This window comes from Colossoma macropomum, unplaced genomic scaffold, assembly GCF_904425465.1.
Source record: "Colossoma macropomum unplaced genomic scaffold, Colossoma_macropomum, whole genome shotgun sequence".
Classification (NCBI taxonomy): Eukaryota; Metazoa; Chordata; class Actinopteri; order Characiformes; family Serrasalmidae; genus Colossoma; species Colossoma macropomum.
Window position 1 is genome coordinate 13,471,511 of NW_023494785.1, and position 23,990 is coordinate 13,495,500.

A 23,990-nucleotide genomic window follows, 5' to 3' on the forward strand; every position below is an offset into this window, starting at 1 on the left:
TGAGATGTTAAAAAAGTTATTATACTGTTTCGATGAGAAATTGTCAATTGTAGGGAAATTTCTTCACAGTGGTGGTGATGGGAACCAGGGCTTGCAATATCTACAACACCAATATAGCTATTTTGTTTACTATCAAGTACAACCAGTGAAACTACATATATTTTAATACATAATTTTAATAAAGGTAAAATCATGGTAAATCCAAAAATATATATTTTCTTTGGGTACTATTATGCTTTACGATGCCTTGCATGTATCTTTTACCATGAATGGATTTTTAAAACTGTTTTTAAATAATATTGAAATAAAGCTTATCTCAACACTCTTGTAAAGAACAGAGCATTTTACACCAAGCCACCCAAGATGCTTTTGTTTATAATTTAATAATTTAATTTTGTAGAAATTTTGGAACTCCTCTTTAAATGCAGGCAGAATTGTAAAGCCGAATCTCAAAAAAAATATATATATGCTTTTTTTTTTGCTGACAAATATTCACTATTACAATTCAGAAATTCCAAAATGTATAGAAGGTAACTGTTGGGAACCGCTCATCCCAAGTGTTTGTATTTCTTCTGCTAAAATAGCGTAATATGTGTATGGTTGGAGTCAGATGTGGAATTTGTCTCAAAATTTGCACTCTGGATTTCTCCCCATTTTCATCACACCGATTGTGGTTTTGGGGTTTATTTAGTTTTGTCCTGAGACAGCCAGCCCTCTAATTGATATGGGGCCAAGTGTGCACGAGTGATAGGGGGGATTAGAGGAGTGAGCTAGAGGGCAGCGCAAATATTATTTTAACCACATAGTTCTGCGTTTAAAACTTCATCTACACACTCCCAGAACATAATGGCCAGCCTAATGCTTTCTAATCAAAGACAGACGTCAAGTCAAGCCTCAGATTTCCTACAGAGCTGGTCTCTGTGTTTGAATCCATGTGTATGCAGGTGTGATCATGTACTGTACTGGGCAAAAGTCAGAGACCACCCTTCATTTATTTAATTTCAATTCAAATAGCCCATTAAGCACATGTTTTTTATTTTTCAGGAAATATTTTTGAGGACATATAAGATAATCCACTTGCATAAGGAAGGGAAACGTCACAGGAAATAATTGAAAAAATTTCCAAAACTGGGGTTAATTTAAAATTTAAAAATTATTAAAAGATACAGAGAAGATGGGACTCTTAACAACTGTGCAAGACCTGCTAGACCAAAACTGTAAACAGTGCTGAAAACTGCTAATGTTTTTAGAACAATGGACTGCTTACACCAGAGTCCAGACCTCAACAACATTGAATGTGTTTGGGATTATTTAGATTATGAGAAGCAGAAAATGCAACTAACTTCTAAGACTGAACATTCATAGGTGTGGAAGAAACTTGCAGATTTCTTTGAAAAAAGTGAGTCTCTTGAAAAGAATGGGAGGTTTAATAAAGACTATATATATATATATATATATATATATATATATGTATATATATACCATACATAACTTTTGGTATTTCTGTTACGTTCAATGCCAGTTTGACCGGAATTTACAAGAACGAAGCATGTTCTCTGACTTGTGCACACTATTATACTGCTATCTTTATATCTTCATGAAGGCTAAAATATCTCATACGTGGCAGAAAAACATCAAAATGTCGCTTGTGTCAGTGTCTAATACATATTTCTATGCAGAATTCAGCCTTCTATTGAAAAACCAAAAGAGCCAGAGACTTCCTTCTGGTTATTGAGGCTAAGGTTTGGGTTAGAGTTAGATATAGTTTCGAGAACAAAAAAGTAAAAAATAGTTCACCGGAAAACCTCAATGAAGGCAGTAATTCTTGTGTGTATGTGTGCCTCCATCTGTGAACGCGATGGGTCATAGCCCCTTCTCACCTGATAGCATGTTGTCGCTTTTGATAGAGGGGAATTTGAGGGTCATTTCATGCTTGTGGCGGTGAATCATTAGATGGTCCTCAGTGGGGAAACGCTGTTGGACACAGAAACAGTCAATCCGAAAGCACTTCGTGGTCTCAGTCATGATTAAAAATAACTAGCAGGCTTTGTTTGTTTTTATAGTTTGGCAGAAGCTGTTATAATAACTTGAAATGGTACAGATTCTAAAAAATAATCATTTAGAAAAATATATTTTCATATATATGTTCAGAAAGTTTATAGCATGCGTGGTTTAAGACTTCACTTCGCAAAGGGTCTTTGATTAGTCACTGTGCAAAAGTCCATTTTCACTTATAGCTGATTCAGTCTGAGAAAAGGCAGATGTTTTCACTTTGCTCTTATCTGGCACTATCATCTATAGCATGAGAGTGTCTGTAGGACAAAGTGCAGTAGATAATGTTTAGAAAAACCTTTAATGCTCAAGGACTTTAAAGCTTACAATCCCATTACATTGGTCTAATGCTAAATTCATATAATAATTCAACTATTTTTTAGGCCTTTTACAAAAGTCAATACACAAATAAACAAAAATCACAGTAATAATCACTGGCATCTTTTTGTTTATATTTCATTATTTTTCTTTATGCAAAGAAATAATGATCCAAACCCCTATAGAAATACAGTAGAGTTTTTAACTGTTAACCTCAAAGTTAAAATACATAGTTATTCTTCAAAAAATACCACTTCTTCTTTGAGGGAAATACCACTGATTGTTCAAAAATTCTGCATAATTAATTCGTTTAGATGTAAACAAGGTAATACAGAGTAGTTTGATGTGAAATCCTCTGTTCTAAAGAAATGTACTGAGTCAGAATTGCCCACAGTGGTGATGACAGGAACAAGGCATCTAAAAAGTTTAAAATCACTTAAGGCTATTTCACAGAGAGCTACTACATAAACTGGTTGTGAACACAGTGCCTGATGCCTGAGACATTGTTTTACAATAGTTTTGAGACAAAATGCTGGCCTGGTTGTTTTGGATAATAAATAAAATAGCTAGATTTGTGTTGTAGACATTGCAACCCCAGGTTTCTGTCACCACCACTGTAAAGAAATCTGAGTCAATAAGTTTCTCTACAGTAAACCATTTTACATCAAATGACTCAGAATGAATTTGTTTACAGTTCAATTATTTAGTTATGTAGAAACTTTAAATCAGAATTCCCTTTTAATAACTAGCAAAAGAACTGGTGCTGTTCTGGAAAAAAATGTTTTTTAAATATCAGATCTACAGTTCGCTCATACTTGTCTTACGGTGAAAAAAGCTGACAAGGTAAACCTCTCAAACTGTAACTTCTGATGATTTAGACACTGTAGTAGTTGATGAAGTTGATGAGATAATGAGATTAAGACTTTCTTAAGCAAATTTCAAGAATTTCTTTTAACAACTGCATTTAAAAACATTCTCACGAACTTCTTAGTGTTTGTCTTACAGTTCTTAGTATGTTTTTTCTTTGGAAAGCTTTTGGAAATCTTTTGTAAAGGTGGTCCCAGAGGGATAAGAGTTTTCTTAGCAGGGTACCATTTCACTGTTTTCTGTGCAGCAGCGTTTGTCTTTGAGAGACACTCTCTCGGGTTACCGATGCGTTCATCTCTGCCATTGTCTTGTCGGACTCACCTGAGAGCAGCCTGGAGCGCTGCACACGAACGGCCGTTCCTGCTCGGAGTTCATCACTGTCACTGGCTCCTCATAAACCTGGATGTAAAGACACAGAAAGAGAACCCACAACTGATTTGCCTGCAGGACACAGTGGCAGATGTTCAGTTTAGCATTGTGTTGCATCTGTATCGTGTGCTGGTAATATTCCGAACTGCCTGGTAAGACTTTGTTGGAATCTCAAGGTATTTAGTTGCCTGTGCCCTGAGAACGGCTGTCCTTAGCTGTTGCGGTTAAGTTCATGTTGGGATAGCGCTGAGAGAAGGAAGAGAGTGTATTTACTGGCCTGAGGTGTCACCCTGCCCCTGCGTCTCCATGGTGCTGCCGCTGACCACAGCGCAAGGTGTAAATTACCCTCTCCAGTGCACAACATGGCCATAGCAGCAAAGGCTAGAAGTCAACAAACTGCCATTCAGTAGCTGCTCTCTTGACCCCTCAACCCTGCTGTCAACTCAGTATCCAACCACTCATGCCTCGAGCTGTGGAGATGAGGTCAGTTTTGAGGCTGACTGCTAATAATGGCAAATGTTAGAGGCTCTATTCATTAGGGTGATAATGAGAGAGACAGCATCAGATGGGCAGTAATAATTTATAGAGTGGGACATAGAGGAAAAATATGTCTCAAAACACTGGCAAAACTTTGAGCAATTTCTAGCAATCATCTTACAAGTAGTCAATATATTTCCCCCCATCAATGCTGAAGAATCTCTCTCTCTCTCTCTCTTTGTGTCCCTATATCTATCTCTCTTTCCAGCGAGATCCCTTGTTCAGTGTCATGATGCTGCTAAATGCCACTAGTGACAGCCCGACAATGGAATGGCATGCCAGCTATTCTGTTTCCCTCACGCAGTGTGTAACTGGGCTGTTCCACTGGTGTTGATGGGAGCTAGTTTGCAGGCCGTTTTCCACAGTTGTCGTGTTTTGGGATCAGGCCCTGAGGCTGTGGAACATAAGCGCCAACATATGTGCTTCAGGGCTCCAGAGGTTACTTCTATTTCCAGAGATGATGATATTAAAGACACTTGGTGTGTAACTCTGACTGACTGGCTGAGTTAGTGCCTGTGCTGTCTTATGTAACTCAATGACTACATATCTATGATTAGATCCTGAGGTCAAGTTCATGTTGGAGTAGAGCTGAGGTAGCCCATCCCACCATATGTGGAATGGTGAATGTTTATATGAATTTATCACACTATGGTGTAAGATATAATGTCACTTATTCACACAGTATTGTCAAAACCCATCACAAAAAGTCATTTTGGTGGTTAGCAGGACTGAAATTCAGACTTTATAATGGTACTCTATGTCAGTAACAGTACTGCGATCTAATGAGTAGCCGTCTTAATAGTGCATGAAAGCCCGACCTGAGTCCATGTACAACAGTGAAGCCAGACTAATGGCCGTGGGCTACGGTGTGTATTGACACGCTGGTTAGACAGCTCACAAACACTTCTCTTTCCAAATACGTGGAAAATAAACGTTAGGAGCTTTGAGAGATGAAAAAGGAGGCACATAGAGCTCTCTTCAGACCTCTTCAGGTTAGCCCTCTCTGGAGACGCACTTGGGTTCCACTGCATGAACGCTTTCATACACAATTTGCATGCGATTTTTTTTCCCTGATCGGTCTAGCCAACTGTTTCCTCTCATGCAGTCAAAACATTCAAATTTGGCGTTATGTTAGCCAGAGCAGTTTTTCCTTACTGACAGGCCTTTGGGCAGAACCCCTCAGACCAGGCCCCAACACCCAGCCTTCTGGGACACATTGGTCTGGTCTGGACTGGGTGCCTCTGACAGAGAACCAGAGTGATGAGAGCCAACAATAAGAATTCTTTCTCTTTCTTTCTCTCTCTCATGTGGTCTCTGCATCTTTCTTTTTCATTTCTCTTGTCTTGAGCCTAAACCTCTGTCTTGTCATAGCTTAAAATGGTCCTTTTTTAATGCACTAGGTGAGAATAAGTTAACACATCCTCTACAGAGATCAAACTGCATATATTAATGCACAATTACTGTTTATTGGCTGAATTTAACATACAGGGAAAAAACATCAAATGTGGCACATTTTACATTTTATGTATATTTTCCCCAATATGTTAAACCCAGGAAAATAAAAAAAGAAATAGTGCACTTAAGTGTACAGAAAAATGTCATATTTAAGTCTGTTCTCAGTAGAGCATGTGTCACTTACTTTCACTTAGAAAAAACAGGGGTGCTCAAACTTTTGTATTTTGTTAGTAAAAACTTCAAAAATACAATTTTGAAGGGTAAATAAAAATTCATTAAGATACATCGGACAAAAATGTATTTAATATCTCATTGGGTTGTAGGGTAACTTTCTTGTAGGCCAAAATAAAGGTCGGGCAACTTAGCCATGTGGGCCACACTTTGGGCAGCCCTGCCTTAGACTCTTAACAAAAAAGGTGCCACAAAAAGTTATTTGAGCAATTCTATAAAATAAACACATTTGGTTCCCTAAAGAACCATATTTATAAAACAGATTTCTGAGTGTGAAAAACATTTTAAAGGTTTAAATAACTTACACCTAACGTCAAGGTTCTATACCAATTTAAGAATTCTTCCTATAGCATTATGTGGATGTTCTTTAAAACTTTAAGAAGGATCTTCACACTCACACATATAATTCTCTAAAGAACTGGTATCTTAAGAACCATCCATGTAACATTATAAGGGCTTCAGTGGCACTGCACAAAAAACATCTTCTGGCACCTTTATTTTTAAAAGTATATGATGTGCACTTAAAAAGAAGCTTAAGGGGTTAAGATCAGTCTGGCACACAAGACTGTGCCCAGCCTGTTTGCTCACCCTGGAAATCTTAGACTCAGACAGTTTGATAAATTGGCTGATAAATTAATCACAAGCCTTGTGAAAAATCTGGCTAAAATTACATCTTAATACTGAGAAAGTCTAGCATGTTTGGCTGTACATAAATACATGAAGCCGCTTGAATGTGAGCAGCTGTATTGTGGTAATTTATAGAAAATGAAAAAAACAGCTCAACTAAAAATTTTAAGATAACTTATTACACTGCTTTTCTTAAGTTAACTTGAGGACACTAAGTTCTTCTAACTCACATTTTTAATTCTGGGTCTAAGTTAGGTAAATACAACTTGTCTTTTACTCAATTTTCCCAGTTTAAACTGCCATCCATAACTAGGAGCTCAAGAGGAGAAAAGCCCTGGTGGGCCTGATGTAAAGAGCCCCAGCTGGGTAAATTGAGTAAAAAACAAATTCTACTCTATTTGTCTAATTGTTAGGCAGTTAAAAATGTGAGTTAGGAGAACACACTAAACTGAGAAGTTTGAGACGGGTGAACTACAGTGTCTCCCCTGTACCTCCAACACACCCCCAACATACCCCCAACACACATACAGACATGCACTCCAGCATGAGCTTTGATGCTTTCAGAAGTGATGTAAAGGAGCCTTTGCTGGTTATTCTGGTGCTGAAATATCATTGCTGGCCTAAACAGCAGAACTCATGGTGCAACCTGATCAGACCCCTCCGGTCCACTCCACATACACACACTCTTCTCACACCGCATGCACGCTCTCGTGTGTGTGACCACAAACCAAGCACGTCCCGCATACACTCCGAAGCCTGTCATCACAGCTGTTCAGGCCGGAGTATGATTGTGTGCCTTGCTGATTTTATACGGCCTCAAAAAGAACGAGCTTGTTCTCCTTTCGCAGCCACAATTTTACACACTTTACCGTCTTAAAAATAAATGTGCCAAAAAGTTCTTTGGAGGTTCACTTTGGGTTCCCTACAATGGATTGTAGGCATAACAATGGATAGTTCTTTAAAGGAACATTTTTGCAAATGAGATACGCGAGTACCGTACCCCAATGTTTTCAGAGTAACCTCTCGCTATCGGATCAAAACCTTGTATCTCCAAAATGGTAACTTTACAGCAGAAGGAGACAACAGTCTTAACTTTTAATATAATTTTATGTGAAGTAATTCTATTGGTCTATATGTTATGAAATTTTCACATGTTGTAAAGGGCAACAAAAAGGCAAGGTTAAAGACAAAATAATGAATTACCTACAAACTGATGAAGACTGAGATTTTAAAAAGACATTAAAATTGACAAAAAACAATTAATACAAATGATAAATCCTGAAACAGTTCCATTATAACTAGCTTGTTTTGTCTTTTTTTTCTGACAGGCAGTAACCATATAATGAAACATTACAGGATAAATGAGATGTTCGAATGTGAAAACATATTTTAACATTTCGTGAGGTTCTAGATCACCTTCAGTTTTTTTTTTCTGGAACCTCATGTCCAAGCCAAGAACCTTTTAGGAACTTTTATTTTTGAGAGTGTAGACAGTTTGACCTCAGCAGACGGCATGGGTCTGCATGTGATGTCCGGTTGTTGGCGGCTCAACTGCACCCTTCAGAGTAAGAGGGGGCACTTGACTTTCCTTTTGGTGATATGTTTTCATTTAGCAGAGGAAACTCGGTTACATTTCGCAGTAAGTGGGTCCCGATGTGTTTTAGCACATGAGGGTTAGGGGAGCGGAGTACAGTTTCATCAGGAACTCATGTCTCTCCAGCTTCAGCAGAGAATTCAAACAGTATGGCAAGGGAGGAGACGAGCGGAGGTTATTGCAAGCACAAACTTGTGCTGCAATTCAGTCCCCCCCAACACACACGTACATACACACACACTGATCTCTGGGCCCTTGACAGCACAAGTTCAAGGTTGGATCAGCGCAGGGCCTGAGGCAAGGAATAAGCCTCACATTGACAATGCACTGAATGTCATGAACCCCTCATAATGAACAGACGAAGGGGCCCCACAAAGGCAACCTCCAACTATTGCCAATCATAGCACCTCCTCGGACATGAACTTACAGAAATGCAGAAAACTCATATCTAAAGCTTATACATGGAGCCAACAGTATGCACGGTGTGATCTGCACAAATGTCTGCAGAGCAAACAGGGCAGACTTTATAATTCACTGCTGTTAACACTGATTGTACTTCATTTGAACACAACTGCATCCTATGAAGTGAAAAGTTTTAAGCCAAAGCTCCAAAACTGAAAGAAGAATGTGTGAGAGCTGCCTTCGGCTACAGTGACAAAGTTGAAGGATGTGACGCTTCTATTGCCGAAGGTAGTTACACTTCCAGTCCCACCACGACATAAGGCAATCCTAAGATGTCTTGCTTTGATTTCACACTTTCTTCAAAAAGTCTTCAATTTAGGAAATTATATTTTGATTTTGTGTGAAAGTAATGATTACTGTTGACATAATGACCAATTTTTCAAACAAAAAAAAACAAACAACTTTTTCATTAGTTAATATCAGTTAGGAAATCAAATATTAAGTCGATTTATTTTAAAGCCAAATACCTGCAATACTGATTACTATTTTGCTAGCAAGAAAGACCAAGTGAATAAGCTAGCAAAAAGCCAAAAGATTACTTGTAGCTATCAAAGAGAATATTTTATTCTGTGGTTGTTTATGTTTTGGAATATAGAATATAGTTTTAGAAAAAAATATATAAATTACAATTTCTATGAATGATGGCTCAATCCTGACACAGTTACATCATAACAGGCCTAATTTTTAACATGTAGTAACTTAATAATAATACATTTTACATTATTTTATTGTTATGGATTTGCAGATAATTTAAGTTTTTTTGCTAATAATAATAATAATAATAGTAATAGCAGCTATTACTGTTAGGCTGTTAGGGAGTGTTAATAGCATTAATGAATTTCTTAAGTACTAAGAAATTTGTTCATGCTACTAAATGTCATTACAGAGACTTTGTGGCCGTAGATTATACACGTTTGCAGCCTGTAGGCTTTTTAAACCCCCCAGTGTGCTTGGTCAGCACTAAAGCCCCTGAATCCTTCAGTATCTCGGCGGTTAATCAAACACACGGACTGGCCTGCAGCATGACGTAATGCTTCAGCGCACAGCTTTGCTTTTACTGAAAAAAAGAAAGAATTTTCAAACGTGATATTGAGTGCAGTGTATACTGAAACTAGCCCTGTTGATCATCCCTGTTGCAGCTTTCTCTCCCTTATATGAGTGAGATGCTGTGCGGGCTGTGCAGAGGGGGCCTCTCCTGCGGGACGGGGCAGCAGAAAGAGCGTGCCTCCTATCAAAGCTGCTGGGGGGAAACAGGCCAGCAGCAGAAGCAAAGAAGCGTGTGCATGTGAGTGAAAGAGGCAGCGCGAGCGTCATGTCCCAAAACCCGCGCGCACCGGTTGCATGTGGCTCCGCGGGGCTCAGTGCAGTGTTGCTGTCACGCTCGCAGAGAAGCGCGCGCAGGAAAGCAGCCCGGGACAAACACAAACAGACACACGCGCGCGCGCACGCGAGAGAAAGACGGAGCTCAGCGGGGTCTTCTTCTGCGCGCCACAGCAAAGCGCGTGACAGCTTCGCGAGGCAGAGCAGCGAGGTAGCAACTTACTGCAACGTTCACCGTGCAGCACGGCGCGCGGAGTTCAGTCAGAAACTCCTCAGGCGAACACACACACGGCCAGACCTGTTACATGCAGCTAACTCCTTGACTGACACTCCGGACTTGAGCTAAAGACGAAAGCACGACTTTCTTTTCCTCCACACATTCCGACAGAGCACCTCAAACCCCGCAGGACGACCAGCACAAAAGCAACTTGTCACTCGTTTGAGCTTCAGCCCGGACGGCCATCACCGCCAGCGGCACGAGCACAAGTTCACACAACCTGCGAGTAGCTATTTTCCTTGTAGCTTCTTTTTGTTGTCTTTTTTTGCAACAGAAAACCTACAAATCTGGATTCAGCAGAAGCCAAACGACTTACCACACAAGTGCAGAGAAGATGCAGCGCCCTTTCTGAAGGAACCACGTTGGACTGAGGAGAGATTACAATACGAGCTATTTAGAGAAGCATTACATCACCCTCTGGTGACGTCACGTGGGATTCCTGAACTTCTAAATCATTGCGGTCCGCTCGGAGAGGCGGGGCTTGGCCAAAACGAGGCGGTGCCAGCGAGGCGTGGGCGTGACCGGGGGAGGAGGGTGGAGTACAGAAACACACACAGCTGGCCGGCTTCAAGCTGGGTTATAGACTTTTGCAGGACTGCAAGTCACAGAAATGTTTTAAAGCAAAAGGGGCTGGTCTCAGTTAGGGAGTGATGTCAAAGTGAAGGATTAAAGATATTACACATTAATCAAAAGATCACAAATGTCAGCTCACTTGGAATACATTCAGTGAAAGGAATAAAAAACACTGAAAAGGCTTCATATTAAGGCCCATGTTTGTACCATTAGAACTCACCCCATATAAAAATGACCCACAGTATACTATAAGAAGCTAAATGCTGTCTCTACAGCTGCACAACACCTTGATAATCTATAATATTGTGGCATAGAAGGAGATGCAGGACAGGCCATTATTTTTGCCATGAGAAGTGCTTTTTTATTTACACCAGCAAAAAAGACACACAACCACCCACTATCTCACCACAGCCCAACACATAAAAACACAAACACATACACACCACTCAAATTCAACAACAACAACATTAACATCAACAAAACAACAACACGTCCCTTCAAGGAGGGGGAGGCGGAGCGCACAGCGTAGTTTTGTGTACCACACCTCTAAAGCCCTTTCTGCAAACCGGAGCAAGTGGTAGCTGCCACAATACTGTCACCTCCACATAAAATCCCTTATTTACTGTCTTTTAGAATAGAATAGAATAGAATAGAATAGAATAAACTTTATTGTCCAACCAAAGCTAGAAATATTTTCTTTGGTCTCACCACAATGATAAAAACAAGTTCACACAATAAAACATAAAAATAAAACACAGAAATACACTCAGTCATGCAAAAGAACACACAATCAGACTTGTCTCATTTTGTTCAGCTGACCAACTGCCACTGGAACAAAATATCTTTTATAGAGAATCTTTTTGGCAGTTGGTGCTATTCAAAGAGTGGATGGCCGGCATCACTCAGTATAGCTACAGTCTTCCTGTGCTTTGTTTTGTCATACTGCTCAGACAATGTCTTTGCTGTTTACCAATTATTATTATAATACTCTAGTAATATTTAATACTTGCATAATATTCTGTAGTAAACCTTAATAATTTTCCAAATTTACAATGAGATTCTATTAAGAATCCTGTAGAAATTCCTGTAGTATTATTAAAGATCTTTATGAACAGGGAATGTATGTAGTATGGAGAGAGAAGTCAGATGCAACAATAAATTTTACTTGGCTATATTGCGTGTTATTATTTGACGTTATTTTTTTGTATGTCATATCAATGTTAACCTGCAACTTACCAAATATTTTGGATGTGCACATATCCCATCTTCTAAGACTTTATCAGTAATCATTATTAGAGCCTGAGAATGTACTTGGAGTCCACTTTGTTGGGAAGGCTTACCTTATAGATCCAGTTGTCTTATAGGTCCAGTATATTGGTGTACAATTACACATTGTAGCCCATTTGTTGTTATGCATAATTTTTCACCTTTTATCCCATTCATCATACGTCAGTTTCTGACCACAGGACCCCTAACATGGTCATGTTTGTGGTGCTGATATAAGTGTATCACCCACAGTGTTGGTAGTGTTTTTACACATGTTAGTGTCACTGCTAAGTTGAGAGTGGCCTACCACTCAAAAATACACATGTATCAACAGATGGGCAACAACGTCCAGCAAGGTAGAGCTGAGAGGTAGGGGCATCTAATGAAGTGTCCAGTTAGTGCACATGTCTATTAGACAAACTAAAGCAAACCAATATGAGTTATGCTAAACATACACACACTATAACTCTTGTGGCACTTTTGGTTTTGTTCCTTTGTCAGCAGACCCAGCGTGACTAATTGTGCCAGGCTCACCAGTGTCTCAGTTCATACTAAATAATGGAAGTGCCAAGGGGTAAATAAATTATTGGCAGGATTATGTCTGCCCGCAAGTGTTGGATTTAGAAGATGGTGTTACAGAATCAAAGCTGTGACTTCTTTGCCCGGAGATTATTTCCAAGCAGACGTAATATGATGCAGGTAACAACGTAGAACAGCCCAGTTCTTAATTTCTGAAGAGGAAATGCTTTTTAACAGCTTATCGATGCCTATTCTGTTCACAGGCAAGAATATTGTTCAGGATATTGTTCATCACAAGGAAAGAATCTGTCTATGATAATGCTCATTTCTGCCAGTGTCCCTATGGGATCTTAGTTGTTTCTTTGTGCTAAGCTAACGGTTATTCATATGAACATTTTTTGGCCATTTGAGAATAAATGCAGACATTTGAAGCCTGTAAAAGATATTTTATGTTTCATTTGAACAGACATATTAACATACATTTTACCTTGTAGGAGTTTTACAGTGAGTTCTTCAGAGCCCTGGCATTGAGCTGCTGCCGGTGTTTTTCATTTGTAGCAACTGAATAAAACATATTGTTTAGTCTACCACTCGTACTCGCAGTCCTTGACATATTCAGTACTTCCAGAAGGCCTAGAGTGACCTTCTTCTGGTCCCAATGGTCTCACCCATTGGAAATCAACATGTTTGGTTAATTCCACTGTCACTTCCTCATTATGTTAATGGTTACTCTGACATGTTGGGCGTTCTGTTCAGCTCCTGAACTCCTAATCAATAGACGAGGTCGCTTGGCTGTGTATGCCTAGAGAAAAAAATCCTGGTCAGATAATTTTCCATTAGGCAATTCAAGAATGTAATTCTTTTGTTTCCAACCAAAATCTTAATAATAAAATAAGACTATTACTACAATACTTGCAAAAACAACAAGCATGATGATTATGCACTATATGGCCAAAAGTATATGGACCAAGTGTTCCCTACTCTTAATATCTATGCTATATGAATATAGAGCATATATGCAGACAAACTGAAATAATCTGCATATTTCATATTTATTTGATAACATAGGCCATGCAGTAAAAATATGTTGATGGTAGGCGTTGCTGCTGATAAAATAAAAAAAAAAGTACAACTTATTCATATTTCACAATGATCTAAATACCAATAGTGCATTGTCTAGTTTTGATACTGATCTCAAAGGTCACCGCAACAGTGATACTGCTGTAACCTGATAATGTAAAAAACAGTCTGTAGCACTTTTTTTTAACACGCACAGGTATGGTTTGCACAAGGTTAAGGAAAGGATATTACTTTCAATATGAAGTAATAGGGCACAATTTTCTGCATTCAATATCAGAACAATGAATCACAGCTGCAAAAAATGGCGGGAGAACTATTAACCCAAATTTACTGTAAGATTCTTATAGGAATCCTTTGGAAATTCCTGTAGTATTAATATATACTTTTATCATAAAGGACTGTATGTAGTACGTAAAGAGAAGGCAGACATCACCACAACATAAAGTAATATGGAACTATTTAGCATTCAGCATCAGAACAATGAATCAGAGCTGGTAAAAAAGGCTTGAGAACTATTAATCTTCGCTATATAACACTTCTACACTTGAGCAGAATTTACCACTACGTGCAAGAGCAGGGGCGATAGGCATGTGCCTCATCATGACCATTAAATTGACACCCCAGCCATTTGCAGGTAAAAATGAAGAAGAGGCCCACCCAGGAGGCGGGAGACAGAGTCATGGCCCTTTAACGTTTTAGTGGCTCTACTGGTGGCAGCGTGGTGATTTCTGAGACTGGAGGCTCGATGGAGGAGTCTGGGACGGCTGCAGCAATTAATGACCGTCTGCTCCAGGGGAAAGGAGGCTGTTTACAGTGAGCCGTCCGCGCTAAGAGCCCCGTCACGGGAACAATAACAGCGGCCCCATCCGCCACCATAACTCAGCCTCCTCCTCTGCCTCTGTCTTTTAACCCGCACCTTAATCAAAGCTTTATGACAGTCTTTTGTGCCTTTATGGCCTATATATTTCCCCCACTGATCCAAACATCATTTGGCGGGAGAGCTGTGCGATAAGTGGCATAAGTGCACAGCCAGGGGTGGGTCACTGACCCTCTCACTTTAGAGAATTTTGTCTCTAATGCACAGGAGAGGTTAGCATGTCTCAGAGCAGCTCACTGAGACTACACTGAAAAAAAAGACAAAATATCACCGGGCATTATTGAGGCTGAGCTGAGTTTTATTGTTGGCCTTGATCTTGTGTATCAGAGTCATTACAATACTAAAGCATTTAAATGTATATTCTGCCTATTTCTTTTAAATTTCTGCATAATTAAATGGTTAAAATGCAAGCAAAGTAATTCAGAGTGATTTGATGTGTAATGCTCCATTCAAAAGACTAACCAAGTCAAAATTGTTCACAGTGGTGGTCATAGAAACCAGACGTCTGAAGTCTAATGCCTCCAAAAGCTACCTCACAGAAAGTCATTACATTAAATGATTACCAACACTCATTGATGTCTTCTGACCGATACCACAAAGCAATTTCTGACATGCATGCGCACCAGTGGATGGAATTTAACAACACGCCACCAGTGTGAGTTGACAAGCAACATTAAAAATGTTCATAGAAAAATCTGTAACACCAGTATTTTGTGGAAAGGCAGTAGTAGTGGGTGATATACCAGCTGGAATTCTTTCCAAGCTACTGGTTTCACAGTCTGGTCACAAACACACCAGATAACGCTACATACACATGGTGTAAAACATGCTAATAGGAGTCCCTTGCTTGATTGGCTGAGCCATGCTTCTTTCAGCAATCCCTTACCTGCTGCTGTGTAGTCAGTTATAGTCTGAGCTAATGTTAGTCTAGATTGTTATCGAGAGAGCGAATGTCACAGAGACATCTGGAATGAAGCCACAGTCTCTTAAGGTAATGAAAGCCTTTATACTTGGTTTAGCCTTTAGCATAACAGCCTGCTAGCCGGGCCTATGTGTCCACTAGCTCCGTCTACGGTGTACTTCCGTCAGTCTGCTGTGTTTCTTATAGGTGGGGTCTCATGGTCTTTTGCTTCAACCAAGGCAAAAAAATCTGTGGCTCAACCGCTGCTGACAGTATGAACAACTGTAATATTTTCCCTAACTCCAGCAGAGTCTGACACTCATTTTGCAGTAAGAGTACTATAAAGCAGGCACATATGAGACAAATGACTTAAGAAATTCCTATGTGAAACAACATTTAGCACAGTTTTTGCAGAGCCTGAGAAGCTGCTACATGCTTACATGTATATACCATAGGCTTAGATATTAAGTATCAGGTATTGGTACTGGAAAGGGAAGAGTTGGTATCGGTGCATCCCTAAAAGGAATGTCCAGTCAGTAAGTTTTTTTCAAAAATGCACCATTTTGCAACAAACCACTCTGATTCATTTTGTTAAATCTGAAGAACTCTTTGTGAATCTCAAAAAAACTGACAAAAATTCTTGAATACTGTACATATACTAGACAATAACCCAGGGATTCCTGACTTAGCACAACTGAACCTATACATAGCTTTAGGGTTGTAGTATTGGATGTTTACAGTAGAGAATGAGTTCAGGGTAGAGCTGCTGATAGTCTGTCTGTCTGTCTGTCTGTCTGTCTATGGGTCTGTCTGTTTGATCTTGTTAACGGAATGTTCCACTCTCGCTCTGTCAATTTATTTACATGTCTTGAAATGCCTGCAGGGATGGAAATGTTGAAGGGTAAGGTTTTATGTAATACTGCATGCCTGTTCTTCACGGCACATCATAAGACAGTCAAAGGTGGTTTGGAGGAAATAGAGGTTCTACTTCAATACATACATACAGCCATTTTTCAGGTATTGAATAAATCAAGGAAGTTTTACTGAGAGTAGTAAAAAAATAGAACCACATTCTTTTTCAGATTTTTTCTAACTACATAGACGGTGTAATGGTGAAACAAGTGCACTATTCACCCTTTAGTTTGCCACCTACTGCATTTGGACAAGCTCAAATTCCATTTGGTCTGAAATTCCGTAAGTAAACAGTTCTTAGCCAAAACAAAATCTAAGGGCTATTTTTGCAAAGCAAACTTAAGTGTATTAGCCGCTGGTGCGTTATGGCTCACGTTCCACGAGACTGCCATCAGCAGGTCATTACTATTGTGAAAGGTCATGAAGTGTGGAATAATTATTATACAGACAGACTTGGAGCATGTAAAAAAAGAGTGACAACACTGTTGGCTAGAGGTTGAAGTATGAGTATTTACCATGGTGGGGGCATGAAATCCTCCACACTGCCAGAGAAGGAGGGCCAGTGTGTATATAGGTTGTGTGCATGAACATTACAAAGTCATTTAAGTCCTTAATGGGTCCGAAGGTTTGCTTTTGGCCGTGCTGAAGGATCAGATTGCGCCAATAGACCTCTTTAACATGTCCAGGATTTTAATCCAGGGTCTTTCTGCTATCTCTCATCTCAGCACAAGCTCCTGCAGTGGCTGCTGGGCAGATTACAAACAATTTGCTAAGGAGAATCCAGATGTGAATAAGAATAGCCATTGCTCAGGGGTTTTCTTAGACTACTGAAAGTGACACTTTTGCTTAACTTCACTAGTATTTATACAGTATTTTGTTATGCAGCATGAAAAGCAACAGTGCTGGCTGAATTAAAAATGAAAACCAATTATTATAAAAGCTTTTTATGTTTCAGTAATATAAGTAAGTAAAGAAGAAAGCAGGAACTTTCCAATGATATAGGCTGTGCTATATGATTACTGTTCTAGATGAAAAGTTTAAATGCAAAGTCATGTAAGATGTAAATGTCAAATTCGAAATATTTCATACTAATTAGTTCTAAAAGCACTAAATAAATTATATGTTGAAAAGTTTGTAGACCAGCCATTTCAAAGTTTCTTCTGTAATCAAGGGGAATTAATTCCCACTTTCCTGCAGTAACAGTCTCTACACTTCTGAGAAGGCTTTACACTAAATCTTGGAACACTGCTATGAGGATTTGATAGCATTCAGCTACAAGAGCATTAGTGTGGTCAGGTACTGATGTTAGATGATCAGTTTTGGATCCCACAAACACCACTCCAACTCATCCTAACAGTATTTGATGGAGCTCTATCACACTAGAGAATGCAGTTTCACTGCTCCACAGCCCAATGCTGGTGGGCTTTATACCTCTCTAGTCATTGCTTAGCATAAGGCATTGCGACTTTAGACTCATGTGTGGTTGCAATAAAGTGTCTCATTCTATTGGTAATGTATTTCTATGGAGATTATCAAAGTTATGTGTGCACAACTAAACACCCGTGTCAGCAATGAATGAGTGTCTGGATATTTTTGGTCATACTTTTTAGTACATAAGTTTGTGTCTACTAGATGTGAGAGCCTTGGTTTTTTCAATATCTTTCGGGTTGATTACCTTGCTTTTTTACTATTATTAAGAAATTGATTGAGCAAAACTACTGAGCAACTATTTAAATTTGCAAAGCCTTATAAAGGACTTTTGATGTGTTGGGGTGACACCGAGTTCTTATTTCTCATAGAAAAGTGACTGTTCAAACTGCATTTGCAGAACAGCAGAGCACTAGAGACATGCAACTATATGCTTCTCTTCCTAGGAATCATAAAGCTATAGAGTGACCTATTGTATTTCGACAGTACTGTAATTGGAGCTCTATTATCAATTACAGAGCCTTATTAACATCATTGCCCATGACTTGAACTAAAACAATAAACTCTACATTTAGAAATACTAAATGCCATCCTTGTAAAACTGTTCACCAAATTAGCAGTGCTGAAACAGACTCAGACTCAGTACACACAACCACAAATACACTAATAAACAGCACTTCATAGTCCATTACCTCATCTTAATTTCCCAGGCATAAATGAATTGAAAGAGTACTGCTGTGTGATTAGAGGTAGCTTTTTGCATTGGCCAGCCAAGGCATCAGTAATGCTAGGGGTGATGGGACTGGAGGCTGTGCTGGAGGAAGCTGCCCTGAAGCTCTGGAGCGCCTCAAAAGCCACGAGTGAGCTAGTGAGGTAATGCTTTCATAGGCATGTCCCACAGCGTGCTCCAGCACTGCTGGAAAAAGCGGGTGGATTGAGGGGGGAGAGGTTGGCTGTGCTGCACTGAGCTGAGCTGGGGCCTGCTGTGGTGCCTGAATTAGGCCCAACCCAGCAAGGTCCCCATTACACACCACCCGGGCACAACACCAACACCGATGAACTGAGCCAACAAACGTGAACAGGAAATCATGGAAAAACAGAGGAGGAGTGTGGGTATGAGTGGGGAGGGTGGGGGGTTGTAGTGAACTGTGTGGATGTGAACAAGAAGAGAGCCTTTCTGGGATTGATCTTGTAACTGGCATCTGACTCTGGTATCTCCTTGCAAGCTGCTTTTAAAAATAAAGGTGCCAAAGAAGGTTCTTTGGAGCATCAGCTTTTTGGATCCCTTCGATGGATGTCTCTTTGAAGAACTCAATGAAATCATACTGAAGTTCCTTTAGCAAACCAAATGTGGTACTTCTGTGGCATTGCCCCAAATAACCTTTTATAATATACCAGGCTGTAAGTAAACAGTCTTTAAAGCTTTCATCATCAAAATTAAGCTCAACTCTTCTGTCCATCCTTCCACTGTGAGAGGACAGCTCAACACTATGGGCCTGAAAGGATGTGTAGCTTTCAAGAGGATGTTACTGAAAAAGCATTTTATAGACACAGTAAGAAAATCAAAATCACTATATGTATTTGACATAACTTTTATTGTGAGAAGCAGAAAATGCAACCAACTTCTACAACTGAACTTTGGAAGTGTGGAAAAATAAGTCTCACGAAAGGAATGAAAGCTATAATAAAGGTAAAGGGTGGACACACTAATGATGAAAAGAATATCTCATAATCTGTAGCCCATCTGTTACTGCACAATTTATCAGCCCTCCTCTACCCCGTCCATCAACGGAAAGGGACCACTGTAGCACCACCTTTGACCAGTTATTATACAGGTGGGCCATTCTTAATACAGCAGTGACACTGACATGATAGTAGCATGTAGCATAACTCAGGTTATTAAACACTGTACACTCTCACGGCAATTTATTAGACACATCTACCTTCTTGGCTCAGGTAGAGGTACAGACAGGTAGAGACTATAGCTCTTCTTGTTCTTCATGCACATCAGTGGCTTCAGTGTTGGGAGGATATTTTTGCATGGTGGACAATTCACAACCCAGCAGTGTCGCTGAGGTGCTTAAAAATCACAGCAGGGCTGCTGTGTCTGATGTCAGTGTCGCTGCTGTACTGAGAATGGTCCACGTTTTCTTCGCTTTTCTTTGGACCTGCAGAGTTACATTAACAGTATAACAAGGGGTCTAAATATGCCTGCGGAAGGCTTTTCAAATAAGGATATGAACTAAGTACATAATCTAATACAGGATGTCACACAAACTAACTCTGACATCACATCAGACACCAGTATACGTCATACACCTTACCTTTGAAACTCTTCAAACTTTAAACTTAAGATGTTTAGTCTTACAGCACTAAACTGGGTTTAGAGAAATGTAACTAAACTTCTGACCAGTAAAGGTGAAAGCTGCTAATTTAGTAGATCCTTTGCAGTGGAGTTTTTAATATCAAATACTGCCCACAAGTGGCTCAAGTGCAGAACTGCACTTTATTCTCTTTTTTGCATCTCAGAAGAAACTTGAAAATGTGTGACAACAGCAATAAACATCTGTAACCCAATCACTGCTACAAAGACCACCCTGGGAGATCTTTACAGGGTACACACATACATACAGGTACTGTGGATAAATCTTAGGCGTCCTGAGAAAATTGCTTAAAACTATTTATCTGTGCAGTGAATGTGTTTCTCTCTGTAAACCCTATGTACCATTACAATAACAAAACAAATATTCATCCATACACTCTCAGAAAACAAGGTACGAAACTGTCACTGGGGCAGTACCCCTCTTATCACTGGGGTGGTACCCTCAAAGGTACATCTCAGTACCTTTATTCAGGGAACATAATTGTACCATAATCCATTAAAATTATATTTTCTAAGTTGTATTGACTCCACACACCCTGTATGTCTCCAGGCTTTTCATTGTGTAGTTCTGTTTTAAAACATTAGGTTATGAAAAGGTACAAATATGTACTTTTCCACTGGGAAAAAAAATTATTTAAGGTACACAATTGGACCTTAAAACTACTGTTGTACCTTTGAGGGTACATTTATGTTGTTTGTACCTTGATGAATGAAAAATGTACCTGCAGAGTACCTTTATTTCTAACAGTGTACATGAAACTGTAAGAAGAATTTCTTGTTTTCATAAAAGTTATTGACATTTTCTGAAATAGTAAGAAAAATGCAGACTTTTTGGTTCCTCTTCTCATGGATTTGTTAAATTCCACATTTGAGAACTTTGTGAAGCATAACTTAATGAAGTATTGATTCAAACCAGAGCCAAACCAGATGCTGAATGATAACTACAGATACTTGGCTGTCTTGATTAGAAGTTTCCACTGTTGGCTAATCCTAAAATTAAATTAAGCCTAACCTCAGCATGACTCTAACCAAAGCCTGACAATACCACTCTAAACTTTCCCATAACCTACAGCTAAGACTAACCTTATACTTAACATATAGTACCTGTTCATTAAACTAACTATTCACACGTTAAAGAACACAAAGTGTACAAAGAGTTTTGTAGATATAAAATGTTAAAATCAATGATGAAGCTGTGTAAATGGGTCACTTGTAGTACCAAGTACTATCAGTACTAGTAGTATCAGGGTGCATTAAATTTGGAAAAATTTGGGAACAAATGGACTAATTTCAAAACCCAAAGATCTTTACAGTCTTGTGGTATTGGCATAGAAGAAGATGCAAGAAACATAGCGCATATAGGCAACTGTTTTCTAATTTTTTAACATTCACTTCAACAGTATTTTTTGGGAAACTGAGGTTAAGATTACAAAACGTGTCAGCAAAAACTTGCCTCACCTTTCCAGCATGAGTGGCAACAAAGCAATAACTCAAACACACACATGCTTACAGGTACAAACTAAACTTTGAAATGTTTAAATTCTAATTATTACTTACTGATTTTAATTACTTACTAGCAATATTAAAATTTTGATATTCAGTAATATTTAGTTCATACTAAAAAAGTTCCTTCCATTAAAATAAATTGGTAAAGGTCATGAATTCTGACTAGTGATAACTGAATTTTATCATGTTTCAATATACCTGGCACCTCCCTTAGTTACTGTTGCCACGTCCATCAAACTTACAGTTTAGGCTATCTGGTAGCATTTATAAAACTTGTACTGATACACTAAAAAGTTCAGTACCAGTACAAAAGAAAGAAGCACACAGAGGAGTACATTTAAAAGGAAAAAAAATGTATTTAAAAATAAACTGGGTTTGCAAAATATTCAGTGTAGATACACGACAAAATATAAATGTAGGCCAGTTTAAATCTAGAAAAAAAGGGTTATGAAAAAAGGTTACATTAATCAAACCAGTTTAATCATTTGACTTTAAAACAGTTGATTTGATGTCTAATGAAGAGGAGGTTTTGGGATGACAACTACCCCTTCAGATGACCTAATGCTAAAGCTAACACTGAAGCTAGTCAGAGCAACGTTACATGCTGAGGAGGACTAGCTGTCTATTACACAGTTTCTTTCAGCAAACTTTAATGAAACAATACAAAGAATGGCATCTGTACAGTGTATTAATGTTTATCTTTACACAATGTTTTAATCACAAATGTGAGCGCTGTACAGTCCTGTTTAAACTGATTAATCAAGGTAACCTTACTGTCAGCAGCTAAGCTAAGAAAAGCTAGCTACTTCGCTAACTGACTTCACATTTCTCTGTAGCATTATTCAACATTAGACATCATATTTAAATAGATTTTTAGCAAATACATCAAGCCAAATTTAGCTTGCCTTGGAGCCGGCATACGTGTGTTTTGACACAGAGCTGTGAGGGTGGTCCTCCACAGTTTAATCCAACTTCAGGAATGAAACAAATACACCATCCTCCAGATGATCGGGATAGCGCGTCAGGCATTAAATGCTACTTTAACAACTTTTCCACCATTTCAAAGTCTAGTAATGCAAACTAATTTACTACTACCGCTGTTCTCACAGCAGGTTTGCTCTGAGGAGCTCTGTGGAAGTTTTTCCTTCGCCCAGCGGAGGGAAGGACGGTCAGAAACGATTGTGATTGGCTGAGAAGAACGTCAATCATAATTTTGCAAATGGTCAAATAGCGGAACGTTCATATGATACAGTTTTGTTTTCAACATGCCAAACTGGAGAGCTGTGTCCGAAACTGTGCCCTGTTCACTATACAGTGCACTAATTTGGGGTTCAGCCATTTTGTGGTGGTGTCCGAAAACATAGAGCAGAAGATCTAACGCACTCAAACAATTCCACAGTGCACCATACAACCAATGTACTCTAGCGGACAGGGAATACCCATAATCCACTGCTTTGTTTGTAAGTAATGAGCAAACCCATATAACATAAATGTTTGAGGAAATTGTAGATATTTTAAGGCAACACCCAACTTGGAACATTGAAAGAACGAGTTTAAACGTTTGAGGAAGTCTCTAAAAAGTGCTAAAGACAAAAAAAGTCCTTGACCATATTCTTTGTTAGACTTGTTTAAATTTACTTGAAATAGCCCCTTATTTCCTTTCTTTTTTTCTTTTTTCCCCTTTATCCTGTCCTTTTTTGTTCTGGTTATTTGTCCTACTCACCTGATATTATTTGTTGAATAAGACATGAATAGGTGCCTTGTTTGTACTTATACACAAAATACAAAATGTTGTATTTACAATAAGAGCTAGAAGTTTGAGGAGAATAAAATCACACTTATTTATTTTTCTAATAAAGATGGCATTAAATATAACACTGATATTTAACGCATGTATAAAGTCAACTCCCAACAACATATCATGAAAGGAAAAAAACATAAATGTGGCTTTAGCTGCGTTTTGAAAAGAAACCAATAATTTTTGCTTGTTCAAACTGAATTTCATTTCTAATATCTAAGACCTTTCCGTTATCAATCAAAAAGCATGAAAAAAACATGACCGAACACTAACAAGAAGCCCACCTGAGCCCCCGCACAATCTGATCCCTCACTATTTTCATAATTTTTGGTTTGTTTGAACAATGTGTAATGCACATACGAAGCAATTTATGAGTGGTGCAAAAATATAGACTATAAAACAATTAAACGATTAAAAAACATATTTTCTAAATAAGCTGCTACAAGTTACCCTTCTAAAAAATTAATAATTCCAGAAAACATGCAATAGATACAATCCCGTCACCCCCGTTTATCATCACCATCATCATCATCATCATCAGGATCATCAGGTCAGGTAGGCGTGACGTCAGCCGGCCCTGCCGAACCTCCCCCTGTCCGCTCGCCTCGTTCTCTCTCACGCTGCTGCTGCTCCAGCTG

At 38.9% G+C, this 23,990-nt stretch overlaps 1 protein-coding gene across 1 annotated transcript in view; it reads right to left on the reverse strand.

Moving 5' to 3' along the window:
• creb5b (cAMP responsive element binding protein 5b) overlaps positions 1 to 10,525 on the reverse strand; it is a 79,150-nt gene extending 68,625 nt beyond the window's left edge. Inside the window, exons 1-3 of the mRNA XM_036582977.1 lie at positions 10,426 to 10,525; positions 3,559 to 3,636; positions 1,881 to 1,974 (exon numbers count right to left, since the gene is read on the reverse strand). Coding sequence (XP_036438870.1) covers positions 1,881 to 1,974; positions 3,559 to 3,612 — 148 coding nt within the window. The 5' untranslated portion in view covers positions 3,613 to 3,636; positions 10,426 to 10,525. The remainder of the gene's footprint in view (positions 1 to 1,880; positions 1,975 to 3,558; positions 3,637 to 10,425) is intronic.
• Between the last annotated feature and the right edge of the window lie 13,465 nt (positions 10,526 to 23,990).